Source organism: Micropterus dolomieu, linkage group LG01, assembly GCF_021292245.1.
Source record: "Micropterus dolomieu isolate WLL.071019.BEF.003 ecotype Adirondacks linkage group LG01, ASM2129224v1, whole genome shotgun sequence".
In the NCBI taxonomy this organism is placed as follows: Eukaryota; Metazoa; Chordata; class Actinopteri; order Centrarchiformes; family Centrarchidae; genus Micropterus; species Micropterus dolomieu.
The window spans coordinates 12,499,297-12,526,574 of NC_060150.1; the positions used below are offsets into that span (position 1 = coordinate 12,499,297).

At 40.3% G+C, this 27,278-nt stretch overlaps 1 protein-coding gene across 1 annotated transcript in view; it reads left to right on the forward strand.

Moving 5' to 3' along the window:
* Positions 1–27,278, forward strand: part of LOC123976054 (potassium voltage-gated channel subfamily H member 8-like) — a 51,657-nt gene that overhangs the window by 13,315 nt on the left and 11,064 nt on the right. The window contains exons 2-10 of the mRNA XM_046057863.1: positions 13,904–14,137; positions 14,291–14,422; positions 14,680–14,825; positions 15,723–15,969; positions 17,320–17,477; positions 19,210–19,417; positions 21,411–21,788; positions 22,891–23,090; positions 23,930–24,179. Of these exons, the coding sequence (XP_045913819.1) occupies positions 13,904–14,137; positions 14,291–14,422; positions 14,680–14,825; positions 15,723–15,969; positions 17,320–17,477; positions 19,210–19,417; positions 21,411–21,788; positions 22,891–23,090; positions 23,930–24,179 (1,953 nt within the window). The remainder of the gene's footprint in view (positions 1–13,903; positions 14,138–14,290; positions 14,423–14,679; positions 14,826–15,722; positions 15,970–17,319; positions 17,478–19,209; positions 19,418–21,410; positions 21,789–22,890; positions 23,091–23,929; positions 24,180–27,278) is intronic.

Consider the following 27,278-nt stretch of genomic DNA (forward strand, 5'->3'; position numbering starts at 1 on the left):
GTACCAGGGTTTATCGGGGTTCCCTAAGCTGCTCAGGGGCTGAGTTTGAGTGGTTTTGTAGTTCAGCTTGCACGTTATTACACCTGAATTGTAGTGTGGATGTGACAGGTCTGACTATTGCCTGGGGAATGTGCAGAAAATGGATAGAACAAAGGAAAATAGGATCACAGCATAAGGCCACAGCAGAAGGAAAATGATGGAGCACAGAACTGTGTCTCTGAAACCAGATCACATTGGGAAGAAAGTGTTCATATAAGTATGTGCTGACCAGTACATACACATAATGAACACTGTAATCTTGCACACAGTGTAGAAGCAGAAAAATTCAGATGCAAATTAAGGATTTAGGCCTTGTTAGATGCTCTTGGTGCTGCATCATGTTTTCATGATATAGTATAGATATAGATAAGTGCACTGCTCAGTGATAATGTAGTTATGTGGTGTCATCATATAAACATACTCAGCATTGTAGTGATATTATAATTAACATATTTACTTGATATTTTATCAGCCCATTTCCCCACATTGTCTACTTTTGATCTGGAGCTGTTTTTCATGGTTTGGGCTAAGCCCCTTTGTTCCCAACAAAACTCTTAATGCTAAAGCATAAAATGATAATTTAAACAATAGTGTGCTTCTAACTGTGTGGGAAAGGCCCTTTCCTAGCCTATTTCCCAGCATGCAAAACAACCGAGCAATTCAGAGCTAGTTGGGTGTTAAGAATGGAGATATATAAAACAACTTACAAAAATAACTCAGCAAAAATAATCATGAAATCATGAAAAATATTAAATTGGCTACCACTAGTAGCGCTGTGGAGCAATGTTTGCTTCAGTCAATGGCTATGTTCAAACTAAATGACCCAAATCCGATTTTTTCGCTCACATGTGACTCAGATCCGATTTTTTATAACAGTGTGAACAGGCCAAATCACATGGAATCTGAACTTCTCCAGTCCGGATTTGGGACACTTTCATATGTAGTCCAAATCCGATACAGAATCAATCTTTTTAAATGTGACCTCATTCTGGACACTCAGGTTGGAATTGATGCAACTTTAATGTCACTGTTCCCCTGCCAGACTGAGCCGCGGTGAATGAAAAAGGTCCTCAAAGGCCATAATTATACATGTGGCTCTCTTTCTTCTCTACCTTCACTGCTCAGTGATAATATCCAAGCAGACTCAGTGGAGCGAGTGTCCGAGAGACAGTTGTGGGGCAGATGCGTTGAACGGCGCAAATCAACAGTAATAAATGTCATGGAAAGGACAGAAAGTTGTAAACATTTGTCATAATTCGGGAGAGGGCAATGAAATACGGGAATCTCCCGTGAGAAATGGGAGGGTTAGCAAGTATGAGCTAACTAGAGCTAACCAAAGCTAACCTCTGTTGCTGCTGCTTTATTACGTGCTGCGTGTGACGTTGTTTTATTCTTCTGCGCGTGCAGGTCACTTTCAGGCTATGGACCGTTCACACTGGAGTCTTATATGGGCCACATTTAAACAATAATGTGAACTGTCAAACAAAAAAAATCAGATCTGGGGGAAAAAATCGGAAATGAGCATTATGGCCTGCAGTCTGAATATAGCCAATGTGAAAAACATGCAGTTCCATTTGGTGGAACAACAAACAAAGTAAAGCAAAGGCAAGCGAGAAGCTAGCTAGCAAAGATGGCTGAAAACAATGCAGATTTGAGGCACACAATGTATTTTAGTGAGATACCCTGAATATAAACCGCAGCTGCTGTGTCGGCTGTAAATGACATTTGTAAACAGGTGCTTCACTCGCTGGTTAGGGCTGCAGCAACAACATGGTGATAAATCAAAACAAAAGAAGCCCCCTCCTATAGAGAAATCAGCTTACATGGAACAAAATGTCAGGTTAAATACGTGAATAAGTGAAACAAGCTTGCTGTTTCCTGTTTCAACATGATAGTGCCCTCATACACAAAGCCAGATCAATAAAGAAAAGTTTTCCCCGTTTGGTCTGGAAGAACTTGACTGGGCTTTGCAGAGCCTTGACCTTAACCCCATCCAACACAATTTTGTGGCTTAATGGAGAAAATCCCTGCAGCCAGTTCCCAAAATGGTGTGGAAAGCCTTCACAGAAGAGAGGAAGCTGTTATAGCAGCATGTTAATGCCCATGGGCAACCATACTGGTTCTTTGTGTTCAAGAAAACCCAGAGGTTGGTTCCGTTTCTTTAACACTCCTCTGAAAGCTTCAATGAGGTCCAGAATATAAAATCACTAACCTTGTTTTTATGCAAAATTGGCTCACTGCTCTTAAATATTAATATATTCCTCTATTCTACCAGTTAATCATCTCAGAAGTACAAACCCATTTTTTGAGTGATTCATCAAATCCTATTATATTCTGTCACGCTCTTCAAAATCACCGGCTGCATCGTTCTTATGTTCAAAATCGTGGACAGCCTCCTTCCTCTGCTGCCTCACAGAGCAGCTTGAACGATCAGATGTTATTACGGCCATTCCTACATATATTTAACACACCTGGTGAAGCTGACAACAAGGATACAACACCGCTGTTGCTGTTGTCGCCACAAATCCATCTGGCTATTTTTGAGTAACACGGCCTCACGCCCGTAGCATCTCAAATCCCACAGTGGTCTGTTGTTCTTATGGTTACAAATTTGGTGAAGAAGCTGACCAGCAAAAAGCTACTCCACAAAATTTGACATATTGGACACTATGGACATATGACACTTGGAGACAGAATCATAAACTTCCTCTGACACATTGGCAGCCATGATGGATTGAGCATTAACAATAATGTTGGAGTGGCATTTACTTATTTATCTTGCTTGCTTCTGCATCTTAAGACTACAGAATAATACTGCAAGCAATATGAAAGAAATATATTCATAATCTTTCAGTCATTAAGCAAAACTCATGCCTGTGGAGGACCGAGTCTGCCACAATCGAAAATGAATACAGAAATTAAAAAATGCTCAGTAAATAAATGAACCTCCTATGAAATGCCCAAAAAATACATAAAAAATAAATGTTTCATTAATTAAATTATAAAATGCAACATAAATTCTTATATCTCTTTTAAGTTGCATCTGGCGACTTACTTTGTTTCAGTTGCAGCATACACAGACACAGAACTGCTGTCAAGTGAGCTGGTTGAGAACACGGTCAAGCTAGAGGCACCTAAATTTTGAGTGCACACATATTCAAGCCTATATGTATGTCATATGTATATATATGTCATTTTCTCACTTTACAAAGAAAGTGTAGCAGTATGAGAGTCTTACCTGAGAGTCTATGAAGTCTTAATGGTACGCGATTCGAGCACCTCATGCAATATAATTTATTAAATTGCGTTTGACTTTGGGAACTTAGTGTGAGGTTTTCAAAATAAGGTGGTAACACAATGTATGTACAGTATGGAAATAAGATTGGTTGGTTAATATTCGCAGGAAGTATCAAACATGTTACACATGTCCATTAAAAGTAAAATAACAAAAATGTTTGCACAATGACTTCCTAGCATGCACGTGCCTCCCAAAATGTCAAATCATTCTTATATTAATGTTGAAAGTTATTAGGGGTCCAAGGGACCAGGGCAAGGGAACCTGCGAATGCTCCTCCGTTATTGTTTTTATTATTTTTATTCTTCCGCCACTAATTCTAATACTGCACTTCCGCACACTTCTACCTGTGGGGGGCGCTATAAGCAAGGTCAACATGTTGAACCAACATGAACTCCCGCTCACGAAGGCACATATCAAAAACCTTATATCCACGCGTTCGGGGGATCGAGCTGAATCTCCTGGTATTGGCCACGCCTATTTCCGGCTATAATTTTATTTCCGCAAAATCGCGAAAACTGAAAAACCTATTTTAATTAACTCCTCCAAAGCCGCAAGTCCGATCGACACCAAACTTGGCACAGATAATCTCTGGACCAAGCTGATCAAAGCTTGTAGAGGAAATTTTGATCCGACTAAAATTGGCAAAATTATAGGCTAACAATTAAATGTTTGCGAAAAACGCTACTAACAGGAAGTGAGGTTATATCTTCGGTTTGGAATAGCCGATCGACACCAAATTTGGACCAGTAATGTGGGACACCCCCCTGTGGGCTTGGGCAAAAAAAATTGGTGCAACTAGCCCCTAGGTGGCACTATTTAATACAAAAAAATTGTTCCTCTATAACCACAAGTAACATTGAAATGAAACCACAGCCGAATTCTTCAGCATGGTCCCCTTACTACACGCACCAAAGTTGACCCAAATAAGCACATAGGTGGCGCTGTTATTGCAGATAAAAAATCCCATTGTCTTCCATGCATTTTATATCTCCATAACCAAAGGACATTTATCGTCATAACTACGCACCACTACATTGCACATTCATAAACCTTATGTCTACGTGTTTGGGGGATTCTGCCAATTCGGATGGTATAACACATGCCTCTGTGCGATGACGTTTTCATTTTACTAAATCACGAAAACTGAAACACCTATTTTAATTAAGTCCTCCGAAGCCGCAAGTCCGATCGCCACGAAATTTGGCACGGACCATCTCTGGACCGAGCCAATAAAAGCCTTTAGAGGGAATTTTGATCCGCTAAAAAACGTCCGAATTACAAACTAACAAATGTTTGCGCAAAGACTAAAACAGGATGCCATGTCAGATCTTACATTTGCAATGGCCGACCTACATCAAACTTGGGGACCTTATGTGGCACGCCCTCCTGAGGGGCTGTGTCAAATTTGGCGTCAATCGTCCTCTAGGTGGTGCTATTAATCGGATATGAAATAACACTCCCATACACATACATTAATTTCAGATCTCCATAACCGCAAGCCCCTTTAATTTATAACTCTGCTCATTTGTTCTCCACGGGCCCCCCGTGTGCACCCTCTGCGGGGCCAGGGGGGCGGCTTGCGCCGGGAGGCTTGGACCCCGCTTATAACTACTTGCAGTTCTAGTTGTTATTTGTGTTGATATTGCGTTTTTTGGCGTTTTTCATCCTTCTTTTGTTTGCTAACTGAAAGGCAGCTTGTACTTCTTGCTTCTTGAGTGTTGCTTCGAGTAGTTTTGGCAAGCGCATTACACTGCACATGCTTTATTCATGCATGAAATATTAAATTTCATTGTCTCCAGTTAATCTTCATGCAATTTCTCTCTTTCACCTGTCTCTATTCCTCCCTCTCTCTCACCTGTCTCTATTCCTCCCTCTCTCCCTCTTCCCCTCTCTCCCCCTCCCTGCCTCTCTCACACACACACACACACACACACACACACACACAACCACACTCTGTCTATCCCTACTCATTCTCTTATATTGCTCACATTCTTCAAACTGAGTGCACCAGTCTTCCAGATTCATTTATGTATGGACTATAATGATCTCAGTACAGTGAACGTCGTACCTAATTCAGTTTTATAATGAATTATTCAAGATTGTCCCCATAACTCAAGCTGTCAAACCAGTTTGGAATATTGTTGTTAAATAAGACCAACTTCTCCACAGCAATCATTAAAGTTGAACATCATTTTATAGTTGGGAAATAAAGTGTTGGGTACGTTATTGAGCTATTATGAGAAAGAAAGAAAGAAAGAAAGAAAGAAAGAAAGAAAGAAAGATTTTTTATACTTCTGTCAGCAGGAAAGTACAGTGGCAAATTAGGTGGTACTGGAAGCTTGGTGATATAGTGATTACTTGTGCTGTTAGCCTCTAACCGGACAATAAGTTAACAAAGTTAAGTTAACCCCCCCCCCAGAACATTTCACTCTCTTTTCCATACAAAATTACACACACAAGGCATCAGACGAAATTCAAACTAAATGCAAAACAAATATTGCCAGGTACCCAAAAATCAATTATGCATTATTGTACTTTTCACATAGATTACATTTCCCAACAAAACACTGTGTACACATACATACACATATACATGTAAAGTTACACACTAATGGGTAGTTACACCTCCTGTAAGAAATGACCAATAATTTTGTTGTTATTGTAGTGATTAAATGGCTTCCATATTTCTTCATATACATCCATTTTGTTTTTAATAACATATGTTATTTTTTCCAGGGACATACATTGCGCCATGGAATTAATCCAAGCTCCAATTACTGGCGTATCAGGCTTTTTCCAGCTAAGAGCTATCATTCTTTTAGCTTGTAATATAGCAAAGTCTATAAATTTACGCTGCTGGTGATTTATTGCAAGGTTCTCTGGATATAAGTGCAGCATAATCATTTCTGCATCTATAGGAATATTCAAAGACAATATTATCTTTGTAATACCTAATCACTTCCACCCAAAAGTCCCTAATAGTGCTGCACTCCCAAACAAATGTACAAATGATCCCTGAGCATTTAAAGCATGTATCGGGGACATTTTTATTAAACCTATTTAGTTTGACAGGAGTTATGTAAGTCTGCATCAACCAGTTATATTGAAGTAGTTTTAAACTAACATTACCTGACTGTCTCTGAGAGTTTGTACAGACTTTTCTCCATTCATCCTCAGATATCTCCTCTCTCAATCCCACCTTCCGTAATTCAAGTTTCGGTGTTGTTGATTCATTAGACCCTGATGCAAGCCAGTTGTAAAAAAACGATATTAATCCTTTGTTGTTGCATTTCTTTGTAATTAATTCCTCCAAAGAAGAAAGTACTGGCAGGTGTAATGATTGGTTCTGCATAGAGAGAACAAAACTCCTTATCTGTAAATATTTAAAGAAATGTTTTCTTGGAATATTATATTTAGTAGATACCTGCTCAAACGACATCAACGTTCCCTCCACAAAAAGATCACTAATTTTGCTTAATCTTTTTTCAACCCACAGCCTGAATCCTGGGTCCTTTGTGCCTGGTTTGAATAATGTGTTGCCCCAAATGGGGCTAAACTGGGATAAAGAATCATCTATTTTCATGTACCCTCTAACTTCATACCATACTCTAATCATATTACAAACAATAGGGTGCGGGACACAGGTATTTTTATAACCGGAGTTTATATCTGTCTACATGAAAATGCAAAAACACCCCATCAAGCGCAGTCAAGAGCATGCTAAACCACCAGACGGCAATATGACCCTAACCATAAAGCCATGTTGGCCAATCCAAACCTAATGAACAAAGCAGGCAATGGCGCACAATCTCACAGCAGATAACGACACGCACTCTGACGTCGCAGGCAATGGCGCAATTTTACTGTCCTCATGCATTTATTTTGACTGATATGACTGATATTTTGACTGATATTGCAATTGCGATATCATTTACTTAAGACTTAAGAGCCTCTGCAACAACTGCCTGGTGTGGTGGTCCAGGATTAGACCAGCTAGCCAGCCAGTGCTTATAAACATCACATGCCATTCATCATCATCATACGTGATTTGGGACTAAAAGGGGAAAATGCTGCTTTGGGGTACCTGTCAGATACTGTACGGCACAATTGTAAGTTACACGAACGTACATGGAGGGGTAAAAATGATTCATTACACATTATATTGTAGCATGTCTACATTGTTTTAATACATTTATGAGAATTAATACCAAATTATGAATTTTAATATTCATAAATCTCTCGTGGGGCACCACCCGATATTCCGTTCGCCCAGGGTCTCGGGATTCCCTGAGTATGGCTAATAATTATTCACTAGGGATCAGTTAGTTAACAATCGCTCAACTATCTTAAATCAGTCAGTCAATCTCATTTCAATGGGGTAAATTCTCATGGCAGGGACTTGGAGACAGGCAATACACACACAATTCCTTGATTACAGTGGAATTTATTAACTAACTAAGATGAATATAAAAATGCGGTTAAATACATCAAAGAAATAAACAATGGCTAAACAATGAGAATGTGGGTTTCTATTGTGGGAGTATTTGACTCATACGGGCAGCTAATGAACGCAAGCTATGAGTTTTAAGAGTTAAAGATAATCTATTAACAACTATGGGACATCACTGATCACAGAATGCAGGGTTTTGGTCTCACTGTGTGTCGCTTCTCCCAGCCGGGTGCTGGTCAACGGCCTCACACTGGCAGAGATCCGTGCGTTCTCGGTTAGGACAGCTTAAAACCGTCGGCCGGCCGCTTTCTCCGGAGGTCCGTCTTTTTTTGGCTTAGTGAAGAAACTTGCAGTGGGGGCCAACCCTGGCTCGAGTTAGCAGTTTGGTCGTCCTTTGTTACTGCTGGCGGGCCCATGTGGTAGGGTCCGAGGAGGGATCAGAGGAAGTTAGTTCGACGGATAAGGCTTAAAAAAACCTTGGTCGTTCTTGAATTAAAACTAGTGTAACTTAACGGACTGATAACTTTTAACAAAACAAAAACCAAAGAAAATAAAACAACAAGTAAAGGTGCTGGGAACGAGGGAAAAATCAATGTTGCGGCACTTCGCGTGTGGCTTGAAAATGAACAAAGGGCTTTGTTGCGCCGGGTCGAGCTGCTTGGGGCGTTGCTGGGAGAGGGGCACGCTGGGCGTGTGTTGAAGTGCAGTTGGAGAGCCAGGAACAAACAGAGGACAAGAGCCAGCGAACAAGTGCGTGTGTCGCTGTTTTGTCTGTTGGGGCGTGGTTCCCAGAGGGCAGTCCTTTGTTTCCTTGAGGGAGGGCTTGTCTCCGGTTTCCCGAGAGACTGTCTTTCTTTGACTTTTAATTTTTAATCAAAACTATTTGCGTGTATTGTAATCAAATATCTTCCCACAATCAAACCTTAATTGCCAAATGGTTGTTCCGTTCTTAGTTTTAAGCACTCGATAAAAGGGAAAACAATTGTCAGTAGTTCAACTTTGAGGTTAGCATTTCAGAATCAGAGGGAAAGAATTTAACTAGCTTTCTTGATATATTGGCGGTTACACGTTCTTAAAGAATATAAGCAAGACACACGAATGGCATCAGATTATTGGACATGATAAATACCGAGTGACATTTATACATTAACGGCATTTCAGACGATGGCATGTAATACTTATTTTGTCCACTTGGGGGAGCTTGGGTTACATGACGATAGCTCTGATTAATCCTAAAACAATCTTCTCAGGAGCTGGGGAATTTAGTCATTTTTAACCTTAAATTTGAGCTGGAAAATTAATCGAGTATAGGATGACATTTCTTTATCATCATTTCTAAAGGAGGTGTCAGAAAGTATCGTGAACAAAGCATTGGTTACAAATAAAATGAATAAAGTCAGGTGATCTTGCTGAAAATTACAACACTGCAAAATTAACTTATTTAGATTCTTTTCAATAACAAATAGCAACAACAACAACATGGTAACATAACTACTAAAATGGAATGGGGAGACCTAGTTGAGTAACTGAAAAATATAATTAAACAAGGTAATTTTTGAGTCTTGAGGAGACAGTACTCTGTTTACACAAAGGAATTTAGGGCTGTCCCTGGGTGTCCTGGAGTTCCTCACACCTGGGCGTGAAGAGGAGAATATCCTTTGATGTGGGGTAATTAAACAAAAAGCAAAGTCAGTTGCCATGGTTATATGTGTGTGGGTGGGGGCAGTTTAGGGTTTCCTGCCCTCTCTTACGAAGAGATTTGATAGGCTGTTCAGGAAAACGCTAATCTCTGGTCAGTGTTCCTTTGTCATTTTAACAGTCAGTCGCGAGGCTTATCACGGCTGCTGCCAAAGGTGGCCAGTTTTACGATCAGACTGCCCAGAAACAGTACTTAGGGAGAGAAACCTTTCACCTCTTCCTTGGAGTCGCTTCGGCTGTCTGTTGAGTTGATATCTCACCTCTCCTTTTCTTTCTCCCAAGGAGAGAGAAAGAATTTGGAGTAGTCCAAATTTATTTGATATAAAATGCACAAATCCACACTGTTGGTTCACAACAATATACAGTATCTGGCTGTTTTTTTATTTCTGTTTCTGTCAGAAATTACATTAACAATCCAAATCTGGCATGTCTGAGTTCTACAGGAAAGTGAAGTCAAGTTTATCCATTGTACGGTTTTGTACAATGTCTGATAAAACAAAAAGGTGCTGAAGATGAAAATATTGTAGAGGGCATAGAGGCAGAGATGAGTGGGGTGTACAACGCATGGGACAAACAAAGAAAAAGAATATTTGACAAGAACAATGGCAGTAGATGAAGAAAAGAAGATGAAATGAATATCACTGAAAAGCAGCAGGCACGTTAAATCCCCCCTGAGGAGAACTCTTCAAAGTGAGCAGAATTATTCAGACGCCTTTCAAAGTGCAGAGGCGAACATAAAGTGAGAACAAACACTGTGAAAAAGAGAGAGCCGTGCATAAAATTTTAATCACGTTTTCTTTGAATTAACACGACATCTTAGTGAAATTGTAGGTGATGACCCCATGGCTGAGTAAAGCATGTAGCGTGAACGTGTAACAATGCCATACTTAAAGTTGCACAGTTCACTGCCACATGATCATCTTTGTTTTTATTGTGAGTCATTATTTAGCAAGCATTTAAAAATGACACCTCCCATGAGGCTTTAAGGGATTGTAACAGAAAAAACACAGCATTACAGCTATTCCCTGCATTTATATGTTCAGGTTGTATATTTACATCAGTTGAGGCAAGACACTACACTACTATGTTTAAATGCAAATTAGAAATTCTCTAATTAAATATGGGCTAATTTGCATACATTTCACAAACAGAAATCTGGATAACATTGGATAGAACCAGGTTCAAAATTATTGCTTTGTTTTGTTGACATATTAGAGACGAAGGTTTTTACTGAGAGAATTATGGATATCTCTTTACATCACCATAAAAAAATTATTTTTTTTAGGATTGTTTTATTACAGGTTATGAATGATATATGAACAAACCCCTCTATAAAAACCATCAGAATATACAGATAGGAATAAAACGTTGGTGTGTGTAAGTGCTACTGAAGTGGAGATTTCTGGCTCAGCGTATGAGAAAATCTTTTTTTTGAGAAAACAGCCTTTCTAATATTTTTTTTATTGGGAACCACTGTTTACAGAACAACATATAATCAAATTACAATCTAAATAACAACAACAATAACAACAACAACACTTTTTATTTGTAACACATTTTACATTTGAAGCAAATCTCAAAGTGCCACAAGGTAAAGACATAATAGACAGATAAAAATCATAAAAAGGTGAGCATAAAAGCAGCAATCAGCAAGGTTAATTAAAAGTCAAAGGTTCTGCTAGCAAGAAATGTTTTGTAAGTCCTTTTTTAAACTCAGATGGTCAGGGACGGCATTCCAAAGACGAGGAGCGGCAGAACAGAAAGCCCGACCACAATATCTAAAACACATCAAAACTAATAACTGATTAACACAGCATGTATGGCCTTCAGCTGAACAGAGCCACGGTAACACAGTCACAAACACAGTCACAAACACTCTTTCACACATGGTGAATTTATGAGAAAACTACAGAGAAAGTGTAGTAAAATAAACACCTAGATGTATTTTGAACATTTTCCCACAAGTCTGAAACATTACGGAAGCAAAATGGCCCAAAATCTCAAAATTGACCTTTGCTTGTTTTTGTCTGTAGGGTCTCACCTTAAGCAAATAGCACTAAATAATTGGAAATGTATATGTATGCTGTTGTGTTATTATTACCCTAACCCTGTTTAAAATCACATTTAATTTCATTGGACAGGATAGTTTATTATAAATTATGCTGAAAAAAAGATTAGGCTAGTGTCCTTTTCTGCCTTATCAATTCCACAGTAGTGTTGTTTCAGGAAAATTTTATAAGGTAAAAAAAAATAGATTAGGTAATTTTTTCTCAGTTGGCAGCAGCAAAACAAGGCTGCAACGTAATCCTTGCAGGCAATTGCCCCCGTCAAAGAATGTCCACTAAAGTGCTTGTTTTTGCCACTGACAGACTCACATTGGTATCTGACAACATTATGGTAAGGATCACTACAGAGAGAGACCTTTTTTAAAGAGTAGGATCCTCTTTGTTTAAACCAGAGACAGTCACTTTATCGCTTTCGTCAAAGCCCCCAGACTCCATTGATAAAAACAGCAAGACCAACTGATTAAGAAATCATAGTGATTCGTATCAAAAGTTACACTTCTAAGAGGTCAAAGAGGAAAAGATTTGAGACCTTATTGTCATCAGAGTTTAGTCTGGGTTCACTGATTATTTTATTAAGAGCAGTTTCAGTGCTGTGGTATGTTCAGTTGCACTGAAACTATATTTTTATGCATCTTAATAATAAATGGATGGTTGGATATTGGCCTATAGCTGGTCAGTGCATTACCGTCTAGGTTGGGTTTCTTTAGTTTTGCAACAGCTGTTTTGAAGGCATCTGGGAAGCTGCCTGTTGGAAGAGGTGTACTGATAATCATCAAGATATGACTTGAAACACTTTTGAACACCCTCTTAAAAAATGCTGCAGGGACAGGGTCAACATGAGGTGATGGTTTTGCAATACAAGTGCATTTTCCCATGGTTGCACCTTTATGACATGGTTTGCTAAAGTCATCTGGCTTTACATCAGCAGCAAAACTGGCTCTAATTGAAGTTATTTTGGTACTGAAGAACAATGCAAGTTCTTCACAGTTTGATGCATTCCTCCATCTTCTTTCAGCTGCTCTGCAGATGTTTGTTACTTGTTTACCATGGGGAGATTGTGCCAGTGGACCTCTTTTTAACAGTATGTAAAGCAGATTCACGTTTTCAACCATGTCCTTTTAAGTGCTGTTATAATAGCTGTTTGACTCAAATTATATCATAATATTAAAGAACTTTGATTCAGCCTCACCATCTATGAAACTCATTCCCCTTTAGTCTTTGTTAAGATAAGGTTGGCATCAAGAGACACACAGGGATGGTCAGAAATAGGCCAGTGTTTAACCCTGTTGTTATTTCCATGTCCAGAATGTTACCATGCTGATCAGTGGCTTCATTTACATGCTCGGTATGTTCAAAGCTGTCCATAAAAATTCAGCTCCACAGCTTTCGAGTTATTATTTTTGGTGACATGAATATTCAGGTGTCTATTCACGATTAACCTACTGTATCTAGTGATTGCAAGTGAGATCAGTTCGGAGAATTCCTGCAGAGACAGTGATGACTATCTTGTAATGGTGGGCACTGATAATTCTGCATAGAGCTCAAAAGAAGATGAAGATATTCAGATGATGTGAATTCAACTAGGTCAATGTCATTACACACAAACTGTGTGGAGAAAATGACTGCAATCCTTCCTCCTTCCCTATTTCTGCCTGACTGATAAAAAGTGTAGTTTGGAGGACAAGCCTCTATGCGTGTAGCTACACCAGTAGTGCTGTTCAGCCAGGTCCTAACTCAAAACACTAAATGCAAATTATTTTAAATTATCAGATCATTAACCAAAAAGGATTTGTTAGCCAATAAACTGGCTCCCTGATTGAATGCCGTTGGTGATGTGAAGCAGAGGGTCGGGTATGCCTGTGTGGGTCAGGTGACAGGGCTCTCCCCTCTCATCCGACCCACACAAGCATACACGCTGTGTGCTTGTGTGTGTGCTTTCCCTATGCTTGGCGCTCATCCGTGCTTTCCTGTTTTGGTATGGCATCCCAAGAGCGTAATGTGGCTTGGCAGAAGTCTGGAACCAGTGATGCTTGGATGAATCCCATTAGGTTTAAATCATGACTTTAGACTCTTGTTATCAACTCAGGGTTTCTCTCATCTGCCATCGTGTATTGGCAGCTGGACAGGAAGAGGACACTGTTAACAGAGATTTTAGTGTTTAAATTAACCTTAAACTACAAAAGTGAAAAAGATTGATTTGATATTGATGCAATTAAACAGTGTTTCTCTCTGAAACACCATCAAGCATCTCTTGATCTTTGTGGTCATCCGACTGCTCGCCATCTTTCTTAACCATGCTTTATTATCCCTGTTCTGTTTCCTTTTTTTGTGTCTTGTCTTTCATCCGACCAGACAGTAACTTTGTCCTGGGGAACGCTCAGGTCCAGTCCCTCTATCCCATAGTCTACTGCTCCGATGGCTTCTGTGAATTGACCGGCTTTGCTCGTGGCGAGCTGATGCAGAAGAGCTGCATGTGTCACTTCCTGTACGGCAGCGAGACCAGCGACCACCTCACCTTGCAGATGCAGAAAGCTCTGGATGAACGTCGGGAGTTCAAGACTGAGATCATTCTGTACAAGAAGAGTGGTAAGACCGGATGGCTGGAGGATACTGTCAAATGTAATCATGTTTAATACTGGCAGTGTCAGGCAAACATATATTTTATTTTATGTATTTTTAGTCAAACCTGATATTTTTTTGGATTGCAGGGTAACATTTAAATATCTTTTTTCTGAACAGGCTCAAAGTTCTGGTGTCTGCTGGACATTGTGCCCATAAAGAATGAGAAGAGCGAAGTTGTTTTGTTCCTGGTCTCACATAAGGACATCACAGAAAACAGGGACCTGGACCATGGCAATGAATCTGACACTGGTGAGAGAAAGCATGAAAAAGAAAGAGAAAGTGAGCCTTCTCTGTTTCGACTATAATTCACATGAAATGATCCAATAGAGGCTTTGCAGCTGGGGCACAAATCTGTCAGCCGACATGAACTGTGAGGGGACATAATGGAGGGGGTTTGGTAGCGGTCACCAAGTAACTAAAAATGAAGTTTGGGAACCACAGCTCTATACAATGTCAGTTCCTGCCACTTGTGTGCACGCGCTCTGATTTTGAGTCCTTGTTTTCAGATGAGGAAACCGGGTTGGAGGTCCGCCAGATCAGCTGCCCTCCAGGCTTCAACATGGAGCGCCGCCGCAGTCGGGCCGTCCTCTACCAGTTGTCTGGACACCTACAGAAACAAGACAAAACCAAGAGCAAGCTGAAGATCAACAATGTGAGACACTTTTACTGTGGTACCTTTTGTCCTACTTAGCATTTGACCTGCTGTCTTCTACTGTTCTTTTTTCAAATAGCAAAACACCCCAAGCAACTTTTGCTTAAGTGCCACCATCAGGCCAACACCGAATCAGCAACCTTGACATTTTCTGATGTCAACTTGATTTGCATTAAGTCAACAGGATGAAAACTGTTGACTTCAAGCAAATGGGATGAGAAATGTGCAAAAACTACCCTTGCAGTGTGATTGTAATGACTCAGGATCGAAGAGGAAAGAACTTCGCATAAAAGCTCTCATTAATGACTTGACTTGAATGTGTTGGGGGGGCCTGCCTATCAGATATCACAGTTGAAACGTTTCATCCTCTTGCATCAGCTAACTGGTAACTTGATGCTCAGTTTAATCACCAGGCCGGGCCACATTGTATTTTGGATTAAGATGAATTACTGGATGGATTCTGACATGACTGATATATTTTTAAAGGTGAAACAAACTGGGTATTTATTTTAGAAACAAGTCGTGTCTTTCCTTTGAGGTCAAAGAGAGACTTGCTGCTGCCACTTTTATGTCAATGCTGGACTATGGCGATGTTTTATACATGCATGCATCCAATTAAATCTTGAAAGTGTTGATATTTTGTGACCTTGTACTTACCTTACTTTTAACCTTACTAGTCATTCCCATTGTAAATTGTTTTATGTTTTATGTTCTAATGTTTACAAACTTGTTAATTGAGTTGCTGCCCGTCTTGGCCAGGACACCCTTGAAAAATAGATTTTTAATCTCAATTAGGTTTTTATTCTAATTCAACAAAGGTATAATAATAACAGATAGTATTGTTCATCAAGAATTGATCAATTTGTGTGTGTGTCTGTTTCCACATGCTATATCAAGAGTGTTCTGGGGGCCAATGCAAACCCGGTCCCAGAGTACAAGGTGGCGGACATCCAGAAGTCCCGCTTCGTCCTCCTTCACTATGGTGCGTTCAAGGCTGGCTGGGATTGGCTGATCTTGTTGGCCACCTTCTACGTCGCTGTCACTGTTCCCTATAATGTGTGCTTCACTGAGATACGAGAGGACGGCGGCTCACGTAACCCTCCGAGTGTCAGCGATATCTTGGTGGAGATACTTTTTATCATTGGTAAGGCTGCTTTCACATGTTTTGTACAATTTTCTTTACATGTTTTTTGCTTTGGCATCAGCTTGGCTCCTGTCCATTTATATGTTTCTATGTTATTCTAATATATAAGCTTAAGGGGCAACCTTTCTGGTTTGTATAATCCAAATAAGGTCTGAAACCACCACAAATAAGGTCTGAAACCACCACAACCAACCTTCTCTCTTAATTGGCCTCCTCCTGACACCCAAGAGCTGTATGCTAATTGAACCTACTCAACAATCTGCACTTCTCTACTGTATATCAGCCTGCTGTGTCCCCTCTGGCACCACTGAAGTCGACTAATCCAACTTGAGGAAGGCTTGTTAAAGGAAATATTTTAACAACCTGGATTGTATTGTCACAGTGCTGTCAGTATATCTGTCGGTTATGTTGTGTTCTGCCTTGGTCCAGACACGGAGCATAAAGGTTTGGACCCAAATGCAGACACTGAAAGTAAGATTTAGTGATACAGTACTGGTGATGGCAGGTTGAAGTCCGAAACACAGCAATAAAGGCAGGAGAAATGCTGAAGAAAACACTGGAGAAACACTGGAGAAACAATGGAGTAGCCACTAGACAAATTGAGGCAGATACTTAAATAGCTAAGAGGGTGGAGATAACGAGACAGCAACATTAGGGCAGGTGCAAACAACAAACTATCAACACAAGGAGAGGAAGTAAAACTATATAACAAAACTGGTGGCAGCCAAACTGCAAGGTAAAACAGAAAACATGACATATTAACAAATAAGAAAAGGGACACACACTATAGAGACGACACAACAAAGAGACAGGGAATCAAACACACCTAGACACGTGTGGAAGGGCTACCAAAAACAACAAAATCCAAAGACACCAAAACCCCCAAACCATGGCAGGTTATCTTAAAACTATTACAGAGACCTTTAGTACTACTCAGCATTAAGCGGGGAGGACATTTGGGTTCAAGGGGTATTAGTTTAAAGGAAATGATTGGTTCTTCGGGAAGATAGTTGGGGAGATTTAGATCAATACAATTCTCATGTCTGTAAGATAAATACTGTATGAAGCCTGTTACAACCTGTTAGCTTAGCATAGCATAAACACTGGAAACAGTTGGAAAGAACTAATCTGGTTCAGTCTAAAGGTGACAAAAAAGCATATTTGCCAAAATGTCGAACAGATGCTTTCATTTAAAAATGTTGTAAAAAACGTATTTTCCACTCTTGCCAAACTGACTTTAATTACCAGATATGCATGCTGATGACAGGTGCACAGAGAGTGAGTTAGATTGTAAGTGTTTGGAGTGTTTCCAAGCAGCACTGGTGTGTTAAAATGTATATTGTGTGCCAGATATTGTGCTGAACTTCCGAACCACCTACGTGAGCACGTCTGGTCAGGTCGTGTACGACCCCCGCTGCATCTGCATTCACTACGTCACATCCTGGCTGTTTGTGGATCTGATCGCCGCCTTGCCCTTTGACCTGCTCTATGCCTTCAATATCAGTGTGGTGGGTCTCTCACACACACACAAACACACACACACACACACACACACACTGTCCACACATACAGAACACAGCTATACAGCTATACAGTGTACCTTTTTGTTTGTTATATGTTTTGTGCACATTTATGTGTACATGACTGTTGGGAAAGTGCAGCTAAATCACAAATGTTTGACTGTGCTTGCACTTTTGTGTGTCTTTAGCTGCGATTTATGTGGGTATGTGTATGTGTGATGTATAGGCAGAGGCTATATGGGCCCCGCCAGTAGTAATAGATGTCTTTCTTTTTTCAATAGCACTCTCCTGCTGTTCTGCTCTAGCTCACACTTTACTTAATAAGACCAAGAAAGAGCCTGCAAATGTACAGTGAACACCAAGGCACAACACACCATAAACACACACACACACACACAAAATCTGTTTTGATACAAAGACATGGCAAAGGAAACGAAGAGCTACTTGCTTTTTATCTCAAAAATTAAAAACTGACAACAGACTACGTTTTGTTCCATATTTTTGTGAAATCCTGCTCTCAGTGTTTGCTGTATAGTGGCTTCAAGGAAGGAACACTGAGCCTCAACAAGAAACTCATTATTAGGTAACTGGTAATTAAGCTGATAAATTAGTACGCTGATGACAAATTACAGGTGGAGGAAAGTAGATTAGCAGCAAGATGTTGAGTGCAAAAGCTGCTGACTGTTTTAACAGATACATTCGGATAGATACTGGATCACTGTGCTACAGAGCAGAAAAGTCTGAGTTCAGTTGCAATAAGAAGAAGGAAAATGTTTCTTTAAACCAAATTATGTTACACTGTTGATGTTTAACCAGCAACAGTCTTGACATGACATACTGTTGTGTACACATTCCCTAGCGTACTACACGTACATTTTGGATGAAATGCACAGCTGTAGCTGAAACGATAACAGGTCATGTGATGAGCTTGCAGCTGTTTCATTGCATCGTCATGGGGTAGAGCTGGTTGTCGGTGTAATGGGTTTAACAAGAAGAAGAACTCTTCTTGAAATATATTATAAATTACACAGTGTCTTTCTGGACTGATATCAATCAGCACTACGCATGTGTTTAGAAACAACAGCTATTTGTGTTTGGTATTAATACTGGGGTGAAGCAGAGATTGTATACACCTGCTTGTTCTGCACAGATTTAAATTCCCTGAATTGATCCATTTCCAGATTTCCAGAGGATTAAATCCTTATAGAATTGGATGTAACTCATCAATACTTAATTAACAGACCACTTATTGTGCACCGAAACAAACAGGAAAGTGTAACCACAGTTAATACAGAGGTTAAGGGAGAAAATCAATGTCCATAGGACAGTTGAGGATGATAATGGCAGTGATTTTTTCTGAATGGCTTCTCTGATAAAAGCTACAGCTGAAGGTTCAGGACAATCTGTGGAGCCACTTTTAAAAGGTTTTCTGCACTGTGAATGAGATCAGGAGGGCAGGTTCCCCAGTGACACAGCTCACTATCACCTGCGCTATCAAGATAGCTGATTGAAATTCTCATTGTGCATGAGTAATTTCTAATTACAAACTTCCTTTGGCTCCAGATGAGAAACTTTTAATTTTAAACATGAAATGATGATCTAATTTATAAACAGTTTACTGTGTCTATCCAGGAGTGACTAATCCCATTAGAGTTACACTTGTGATATGTCTGATGCTGGATGCACTTATACCTTGAAATGCATGACTACTCTCTCCTAGAACTTCGGGGTTCACCTGCTGAAGACAGTGCGCCTCCTCCGCCTCTTGCGCCTCCTACAGAAGCTGGATCGTTACTCCCAGTATAGCGCTGTGGTCCTAACCCTGCTCATGTCCACGTTCGCCCTGCTGGGCCATTGGATGGCTTGTGTTTGGTACTTCATCGGACGCAGTGAGATTGAAAGTAATAGCCCCACCTCCTGGGATATAGGTTTGTGTCTGTTTGTTTGTTCATGGAATAATTTTTGTGCTTTCATTTGATGAAAAGAGGGGCAGTGTTGCATAAATTTAAATTCTAAGAAATTACAAGTAATAATTAATCAATATTTTGTCATTTTGTCAGCATTTATTGTTGTAAATGTATGTATTATGGCAATGACTATTATTGCAGAATACTTTGACTTCAAAGAGATACTGTAACCACTATGTATCCTACTCACCTGCGTAGGCTTGAAAAGTGGCTTTTAGGTTGGTGTTTCATCCTTTAAATAGTACAGCACCTGTGGTCATCTTAGATTCATGCCAATTACACTGTTCTCGAATGGTAATTTTACCGAAAGTAAACCCAATTCATTAAGAAATTCAGAGTCACATTGCAGCGGGAGTAGCAACCGAAGGATCCCATGAAGGAATACTTGACAAATCTCAAATCACATGACTTCCTAAGCTCCCTGAGAGCAGTGTGATTATTATAAAATATGTCTAATATTAGGAAGCTTAACACACTTTGGTTATGTTTAGGTAAAGATTGTGGTAATGCTTAGCCAAAATGCTTGCATTTATTGCAGATCTATGATGCTGTACTTAGGCACAACAGTGCTTTGATGCTAAATGCTAAAATCAGCATGGTAACATACCCACAGTGAAAATTATAACATGCTTATGCTAAGCAGGTGTATGTTTACCATGTTCACCATTTTAGTTCAGAGGTTCGCATTTTAACATTTGCCAGTTAGCACTAAACAAAAAACTAGTACATCTTCACCTGATGATGATGGGGTGATGGTGCTAGATGAAAAGTCAGGGGATCACCAAAGTCATTGTAATTTATCATCTAGGGACCTTGAACATCAGTTACAAATGCACAAATGTCTTCAATTTGATTTTTTTTCCAAATGCACAGCTTAACACCAAAGATGGATACCAAAACAAAGATCACCTGTCTCATTTTAACTGATCTAGAGCAGACACTCAGCGTGCGGTGTGTGTGTGTGTGTGTGTGTGTGTGTGTGTGTGTCATTTTTGCTGAGAAAACACATCTAATTATGGTGATCTGTCTCCCCTCCTACTATGCTCACCAGTGCCTCACAGTATTGTTGTTACTGTGAGGTGCATGAGGTGATGCTGGTTATCCTGTTCAATTGATTCAAATCAGCAACATGGGATGAGACAAGAAAAGGCTGGACAACAGGGATGAGTAAGAATGGAGGAAAAATATAAAGAAAAGGTCTCCGCTGATACACAGATGTACTGAACATGGACATGCTTGTAATGGACAGGGGAAACTATGGCTCAGGTGGTCCATAAACTGGCTGGTAATTGAGCAAAATGCTGAAATCTAAATAGCTTCAGATGAGCAGGGCAGCGCTCCATTTTTCTTGGTTAATGAGTGTGTGCACGGGTGAATCAGAGGCTTTTAAAACTGCTTTGGCCTATTCAGCTTAAAAGTGCTATATGAATGATATCCATTTACCGTTAACTCCAGTGTTTCTGTTCCTCAAATGGGAATTTGTAAGAGCAACATTCACATTAGAAAAAGAGATCCCTGTAGGTTTCAATACTGTCCACAAATGGAAATGTTGTCTTGAGGGTGGTGCTAGAGGAAAGCTCATACTGTGGGGAGCATGAATGTTATTAGCAACTCTGTTTAGAGACCCGCCTCTCACTTTGAAAACCTTTGGTTTAGTCACTTGGCCAAAGTGAAATTGGCTGAGACCAATAAACATTTCATCATAGGTCTGAATGGGGTTAAACCATTAAGAATATACTGAGAGAATACAAATATAAGCTGCCATGATCAGTAACGCTAACTTGTACTGTCTGGCCTGTACTCCTCCCATATACACAAACATCGACACTGAAATAAATCTTCGGGCCTTTCAGCCTTGTGCTAACGAAACTTTCTAGTAAAGGTATTTGAACAAGCATGAATGTATTGCATTAAGCTGACATACTCTTCTGGACTGCCCCTCTTCCCTCATCAGGCTGGCTACATGAACTGGCCAAACGCTTGGGAACGCCATACATCCTGGCGCCGCTGACCTCCCTGCTGGGTGTCTCTGATTCGCCTCAAGGCACCATGACAGCAGGACTGACCAATTACAGCCAGTGGAATGGCTCAGGGTTGGAGCCGCTGAATGTGGCGGGTTTGCTGGGTTCAGGCCAATGGAACGGTAGCAGGACCAGAGTGAGGACACCAAACGGATCGGGGACAACACTGAGCGGCGGCCCATCTGTCAGGAGCTCCTATGTGACATCACTGTACTTTGCTCTGAGCAGTCTGACCAGTGTGGGCTTTGGCAACGTTTCAGCCAACACAGACTCTGAGAAGATTTTCTCCATCTGCACCATGCTGATTGGAGGTGGGCAAAACACAACACCAAAAAGCTATAAGCTGTTTTCAGTGAAACCAATGAACCTCTGATATTATGTCATTAGGATTTTGTATTCACTTGTGAAAATCTTTTAAAAAAAACATGTGCTAATGAGTATATAGTACATAATATTGTCCCCTACACAAGATCAGGGTTATGAGCTGTATTGCGAGGTGAGGCGCAGAGCACAGAGGCAAAGTGTAGCATTTATATCAGCAATATTCCTGTACTCCAGACTGTATGGCATGCTAGCGGCTCTGTGAGGCTGTGGCTATGCGTGAAGCTAAATGCTAGCGTCAGCATGCTAACATGGTCACAAATAAAATGATAAAATGCTGATGTTTAGCAGGATGTTTGCCACGATCACCATTGCAGTTTCTTGTCTTAGAACGCTAATGTTTGCTAATTAGCACTTTCACACAAAGTACAGTTGAGGCTGATGTTAATGTCATTAGTTTTGTATTAGTTTGGTCAAAAAAATGACCTCCATTGGCGTTAGTCAGACCTTATGCCCCAGCTTCAGTACTCCTCTCTACTGCCTCTGTTGGCCAGCTGGTACTGCCATTGCTCAGAGATGGCAAAAGTCACTCAGCTAAGTCCCAATTCTTCTTGAAACTTGTTCTATTGACATCCTTACCGGAGAGTGATCTATTGCTATCAGAGCCTCACCACTAAAGTGGATAAAAATGAGTCTAGCAAAGACGTTTGTGAATTATGTATTTCGGCTTAAACACAGGAGATGGCACTGGCAGTTATCCTCCTTAAAGTCACATTGACAGGTCACAGCAAACAAGCTGAATCAAGGCCCAACACCTTAGTTATTCCCAATGCTTTCCATTGGTGAACAATTGCTCACAGCCAAGCAAAGCAATTGGGCCGCTGATCATATTTAAAAGGTCTAAAAACTTTATTTATTTACCTTTGATCAGAGCTGCCAATTATCCAGTAAATAACGCTGTTTTAATCAAACTAAAACATAACCTTAAACTACCCACTTTGTAAAGAAATAGTACAGTTACCCCCTAACTGAGTTATGTCTTTTATTGAGATAATTTTTTCTCATGTTTTTGTCTCTTTTTCTGCTCTGTAGCATTAATGCATGCTGTGGTGTTCGGTAATGTGACCGCCATTATTCAGAGGATGTACTCACGCCGCTCCCTCTACCACACCCGCACCAAGGACCTGAAGGACTTTATCCGGGTGCACCGCCTGCCCAAGACCCTTGAGCAACGCATGATGGAATGTTTCCAGACGACCTGGTCTGTCAATAATGGTATCGACGTCAGCGAGGTAGGAGGGACTCACTGCGTCAAGAATGACTGATCAAAATACATTAACTGATTGAATGTCTTTGTCACAAGACAGTGTGAACAGCTGGAGCTGTATGATTGTGAAGCATTGTAAGTGAAAGAGTTTCACTCTTCTTCCAGTCTTTATGCTAAACTAGGTTAAACACACCCTAGGCTAAAGCATGAGTCAGAAATGTCTGACTGTTCCTTTAACTTGTATGACCTCTGTGACTTGGATAGTCAGTTATAACGGGATCAACTGGACTGGCTTCTAAAATTGAAAGTGCAAATCCGGTGACTTGCCCTCCAAGCAGACTAAAGAAACAGCTCAAAGTCATTGAGAGGATTTGGGTTTTGTTTAGGGTGCTATCACACTGGGGCAGATATCTTAATTTCATGGATTAATGACCTCATAGACGCTAAACTCAGTCCTGGTGTATTTTACCATGGCTTCAAATCTAGATAATCCTTTTTAAAGAGATAACATAATGGTGGTCAGACGCTAATACTTTAAGGTAATAACCCACAACTTTCCCTTGCAGAGATGTTTTATTTGTTACATACATTGTGAATTCACTCTATAAAGTTCATGAGAAAGGTTACATTTGCTGTTAGACATTTGAGTACAGAATGAAAATCCAGAAACAGTTTGCTGGTCATGCGTGGATCAGTTGGATGTGATTATGTGGGAAAGGTTTTATTTTGCCTGTTACCTCCACACACTCACATTCAAATGATAACACACAAATGGGAGATTTATGTTTAGTTTGCAGTAACAGGAATTGTGTTTTGTGTGCCCTTGTTTCACAGACACATTTTTCCTTGTTGTTTCCTCCACAGCTGCTGAAGGACTTCCCGGATGAGCTGAGGGCTGACATCGCCATGCACCTGAATAGCGAGCTGCTGCAACTGCCGCTCTTTGAATCGGCCAGCAGGGGGTGTCTGCGCTCGCTTTCCCTCATCATCAAGACCTCCTTTTGCGCTCCTGGGGAGTTCCTCATCCGCCAAGGCGACGCCCTCCAGGCTATCTACTTTGTATGCTCAGGCTCCATGGAAGTACTGAAGGACAACACTGTGCTGGCCATTCTAGGTAAAGAACAAAAACAAGTTCAAATGACATTTTGTATTGAAGTATGTATAATATAATGGTGCTTATTTTAATTTGGATTATTGTATGATAAACTTAAGATGTTTTTGGAATGAAAATGTAAATATTTTAAAGAGTGGCTCAGAAATGAGCTATTTAGCTGCTTTAGTATAAATAAATAGTGATATGTGATTTAAAAACAACATGTTCTGAAGTGAATGATTGTTGTCGTTAAAATAGAATTATATATAATGCAATACCAAACACTCCCCATCACATAGCACCACTGAGTTTCAGTACCATGGACAGCACACATTCCCACAATGAGATACAATGGAAGAGCTGGCTCCATCCATCCATTTTCCCATAATAACTTATTCCTTCTTTTGAGAGACCTGCTCAGAGGCAAGTTAAAGGAGTAGGTAAGTATACCAGTGGCCTAGGCTCCCAAGGGAAGTATGTTTGAGGGTTTGGGTTTAGCCTCTTGCTGGGCCTGAAGTCTGAGGGAGTCGTTTTGTTACCTGAATCTTGAAGGGCTTCTCTGTCTTGGACTCCAAACCACGGAAGCCCTCCTAGATTTCGGCAGCAAAGTGACTCGAAAAACGACGTCTACTTCCAGCAAGAAGAACATGGTATATGTATGTGCACAAGCTAGCCTACGCCATGGTCATTCCCAAAGTAAGTAATGGAGATCGGCAGGCCTCCAAAAATAAGAGTGCCATTACCATTGTGTTCCCTTGTACATGCAATGGGCATTTTAGGGCCTCTCTCAAAGTCGATCCATCACTATAGCCCCCATCCAAGTATTCCTGCTGGTTTCCTAAGTGGGAATGAAATAAAATTGTCACTGGGAAACATTCATGTTTCATATCTAAGATGATGAAAGAGATGTCAGAGTCCCAGGTGATGCAGCTTTGACTGATGGATAGGTTGAGGGATTCAATAGCACCTTAAAAAGCTACACAACACTGCAGAAAACTGCTAGTAGAGTTGTTTTTCAGAATATATGATTGAGTTTGTGTATAGGGGCATAAAATTCACAAAATACACAAGAGCAAAACTATCAAGTGAAAAAAGTAAATTAAGGTAACAGGACTAATCCTCTTTGGTCTATTTTGGAATCTGGTTGCAGCATTATGAGCAGAAGATGAGAAAGGGCTTTTATCACTGAGAAAATTATTAGACATTCAACATTTAATAGCCAGCCAGCCAGATTTTATGAAGAAGAACATAATGATGAAGAGCAACCTAGTGCTAATAAAAAAAACTGCAATCATCCCCATATTAAACTGCCCCTGTGGGCAAACAATTCACACCCCATCGGGTGAAAGATGGAGCGTGACCCATGGATTGATGGAACAGTTGGGGGAGCAGCCAGAAGCCCAACAGGAAATCCATAAACAACATTAATTGATTGTGTTTATTTATTTATTTATGCCACACAGTGAAACCTCAACACAACATTGTTCTGTATTGGGCCAGAAAACAAAAACTAAAAGCAAAAAAAGGCTTAAAGTCTCTGTAGAACTGCAGAATTTGCATTAATTACCTGTGGTTTGACACATCAAGTGACAACTTTTGAATTGCATTTAACAATGGATCATCTGAAAAAAATCACTGCAGCTTTAAGTCACAATATTGTTTTGATATGGGACTGAGAAATGTTTACTAATTAAATGATGACTGAACATCAATTATCTAAAAATACTTCATAAATTGGTGGACATAATGAACAAACCACAGCAGCAAAAAGGACTACTGAATTCACTCAGACGTCCGGAAAACTGCATTAACACAATGCAAAATTGCCGTAAATTAAACAAGATAATGTGCCCTCTAGAGTGCCCCACTGTGTGAGAAAACATGATGCAGTGCCTTCCAATGTCCCCTATGCACAAACAATGTAATGAAGTGCCCTCTGGGTCCCCTTCCAGTGGAAAAAAAGTGATATAGTGCCGTCTAAGGTGCCCCAATGTGCGAGAAAACATGATGCAATGCTCTAATGAGCGCCCTTTTGATAGAAAAATGCAGTGCCCACTAGGATGCCTCTGCATGAGGAAATGTTGTAAAGTGACCTCCAAGGTGCCTCTATGTGCAAAAAACTTGATGAAGATAGATTACCGCATGGGCCTACAAGTCAAAATCCCAAAGGGGCCTATAGAAGTATCTAATTAACTAGTTATGCTGCTCAGAAGTTTATTTTCCAGGGGCACTCAAGAATACAGATACGCGTATTTCCAACAAATACACGTCAACGTCCGTCTGTCAATTTCTACGCCCTGTTGCCCCACGCCGTGAAGCTGGTGCCCTTTTTGTTTTTCTGCCCCTGCCCCTCAGACAGCCTGAGTCCGCCACTGCTACATGCCTCCAATAGGTGAGCTGATTAAACAGCCAGAACTACAAAATCTGCCTCCCAGTCATTTTGCAGTCATTCCTGCAGAATAAGAGCCTCTCCAGGGCCTTGTCCTACAACACGCAAACTGACACTCTTTTTATTCCGCATAACTTGGATGAAACAGAATTGAGAAACACAAACAGACTAACAAACATCACTGAAGTCAGTTCAGGTCAGTACAAAGCAGAGGGAGAAAACGGGCAACACTGTTTTTCATATTAATGATCTAACTGTGTAAATAATGAAGTGATAGTGCCATTGAAGAAAGTGGGAAAGCTCATTATCATGTTGAACCTGCTGTGTATGTACATACATGTGGATAGAATTGTTGAACAAATCTGAGGCGCACAAGAAGGCAGTGATTAAAAAGCCTTTAAAATCTCATGGCTATTTAGTCAAAGTAACAGTTAAACAGATACCCACGCGTTCTTAATTAAGTTTTCAGTAGGAAGGACACCGATGCCTAGAAAAAGCAAGATGAGGCAATTACAGGAAAGCAGTGAAGTCAAATTCTCTATTCAAACCAGGGTATTGTGTTCAATGTTGGATCCAAAACGATTCTCTTTGTAAGAGCCTTTTTAATCTGTCTCCACCCCTTATTGAGTTTTCTGTATGGTCCATGCCTGATATCTTTTAACTAATTACAACTGCAGTGGTCAGCCTCTTTGTAATGTAGAGCCATGAGGTATTTGGGGTTGCCAGTTCTT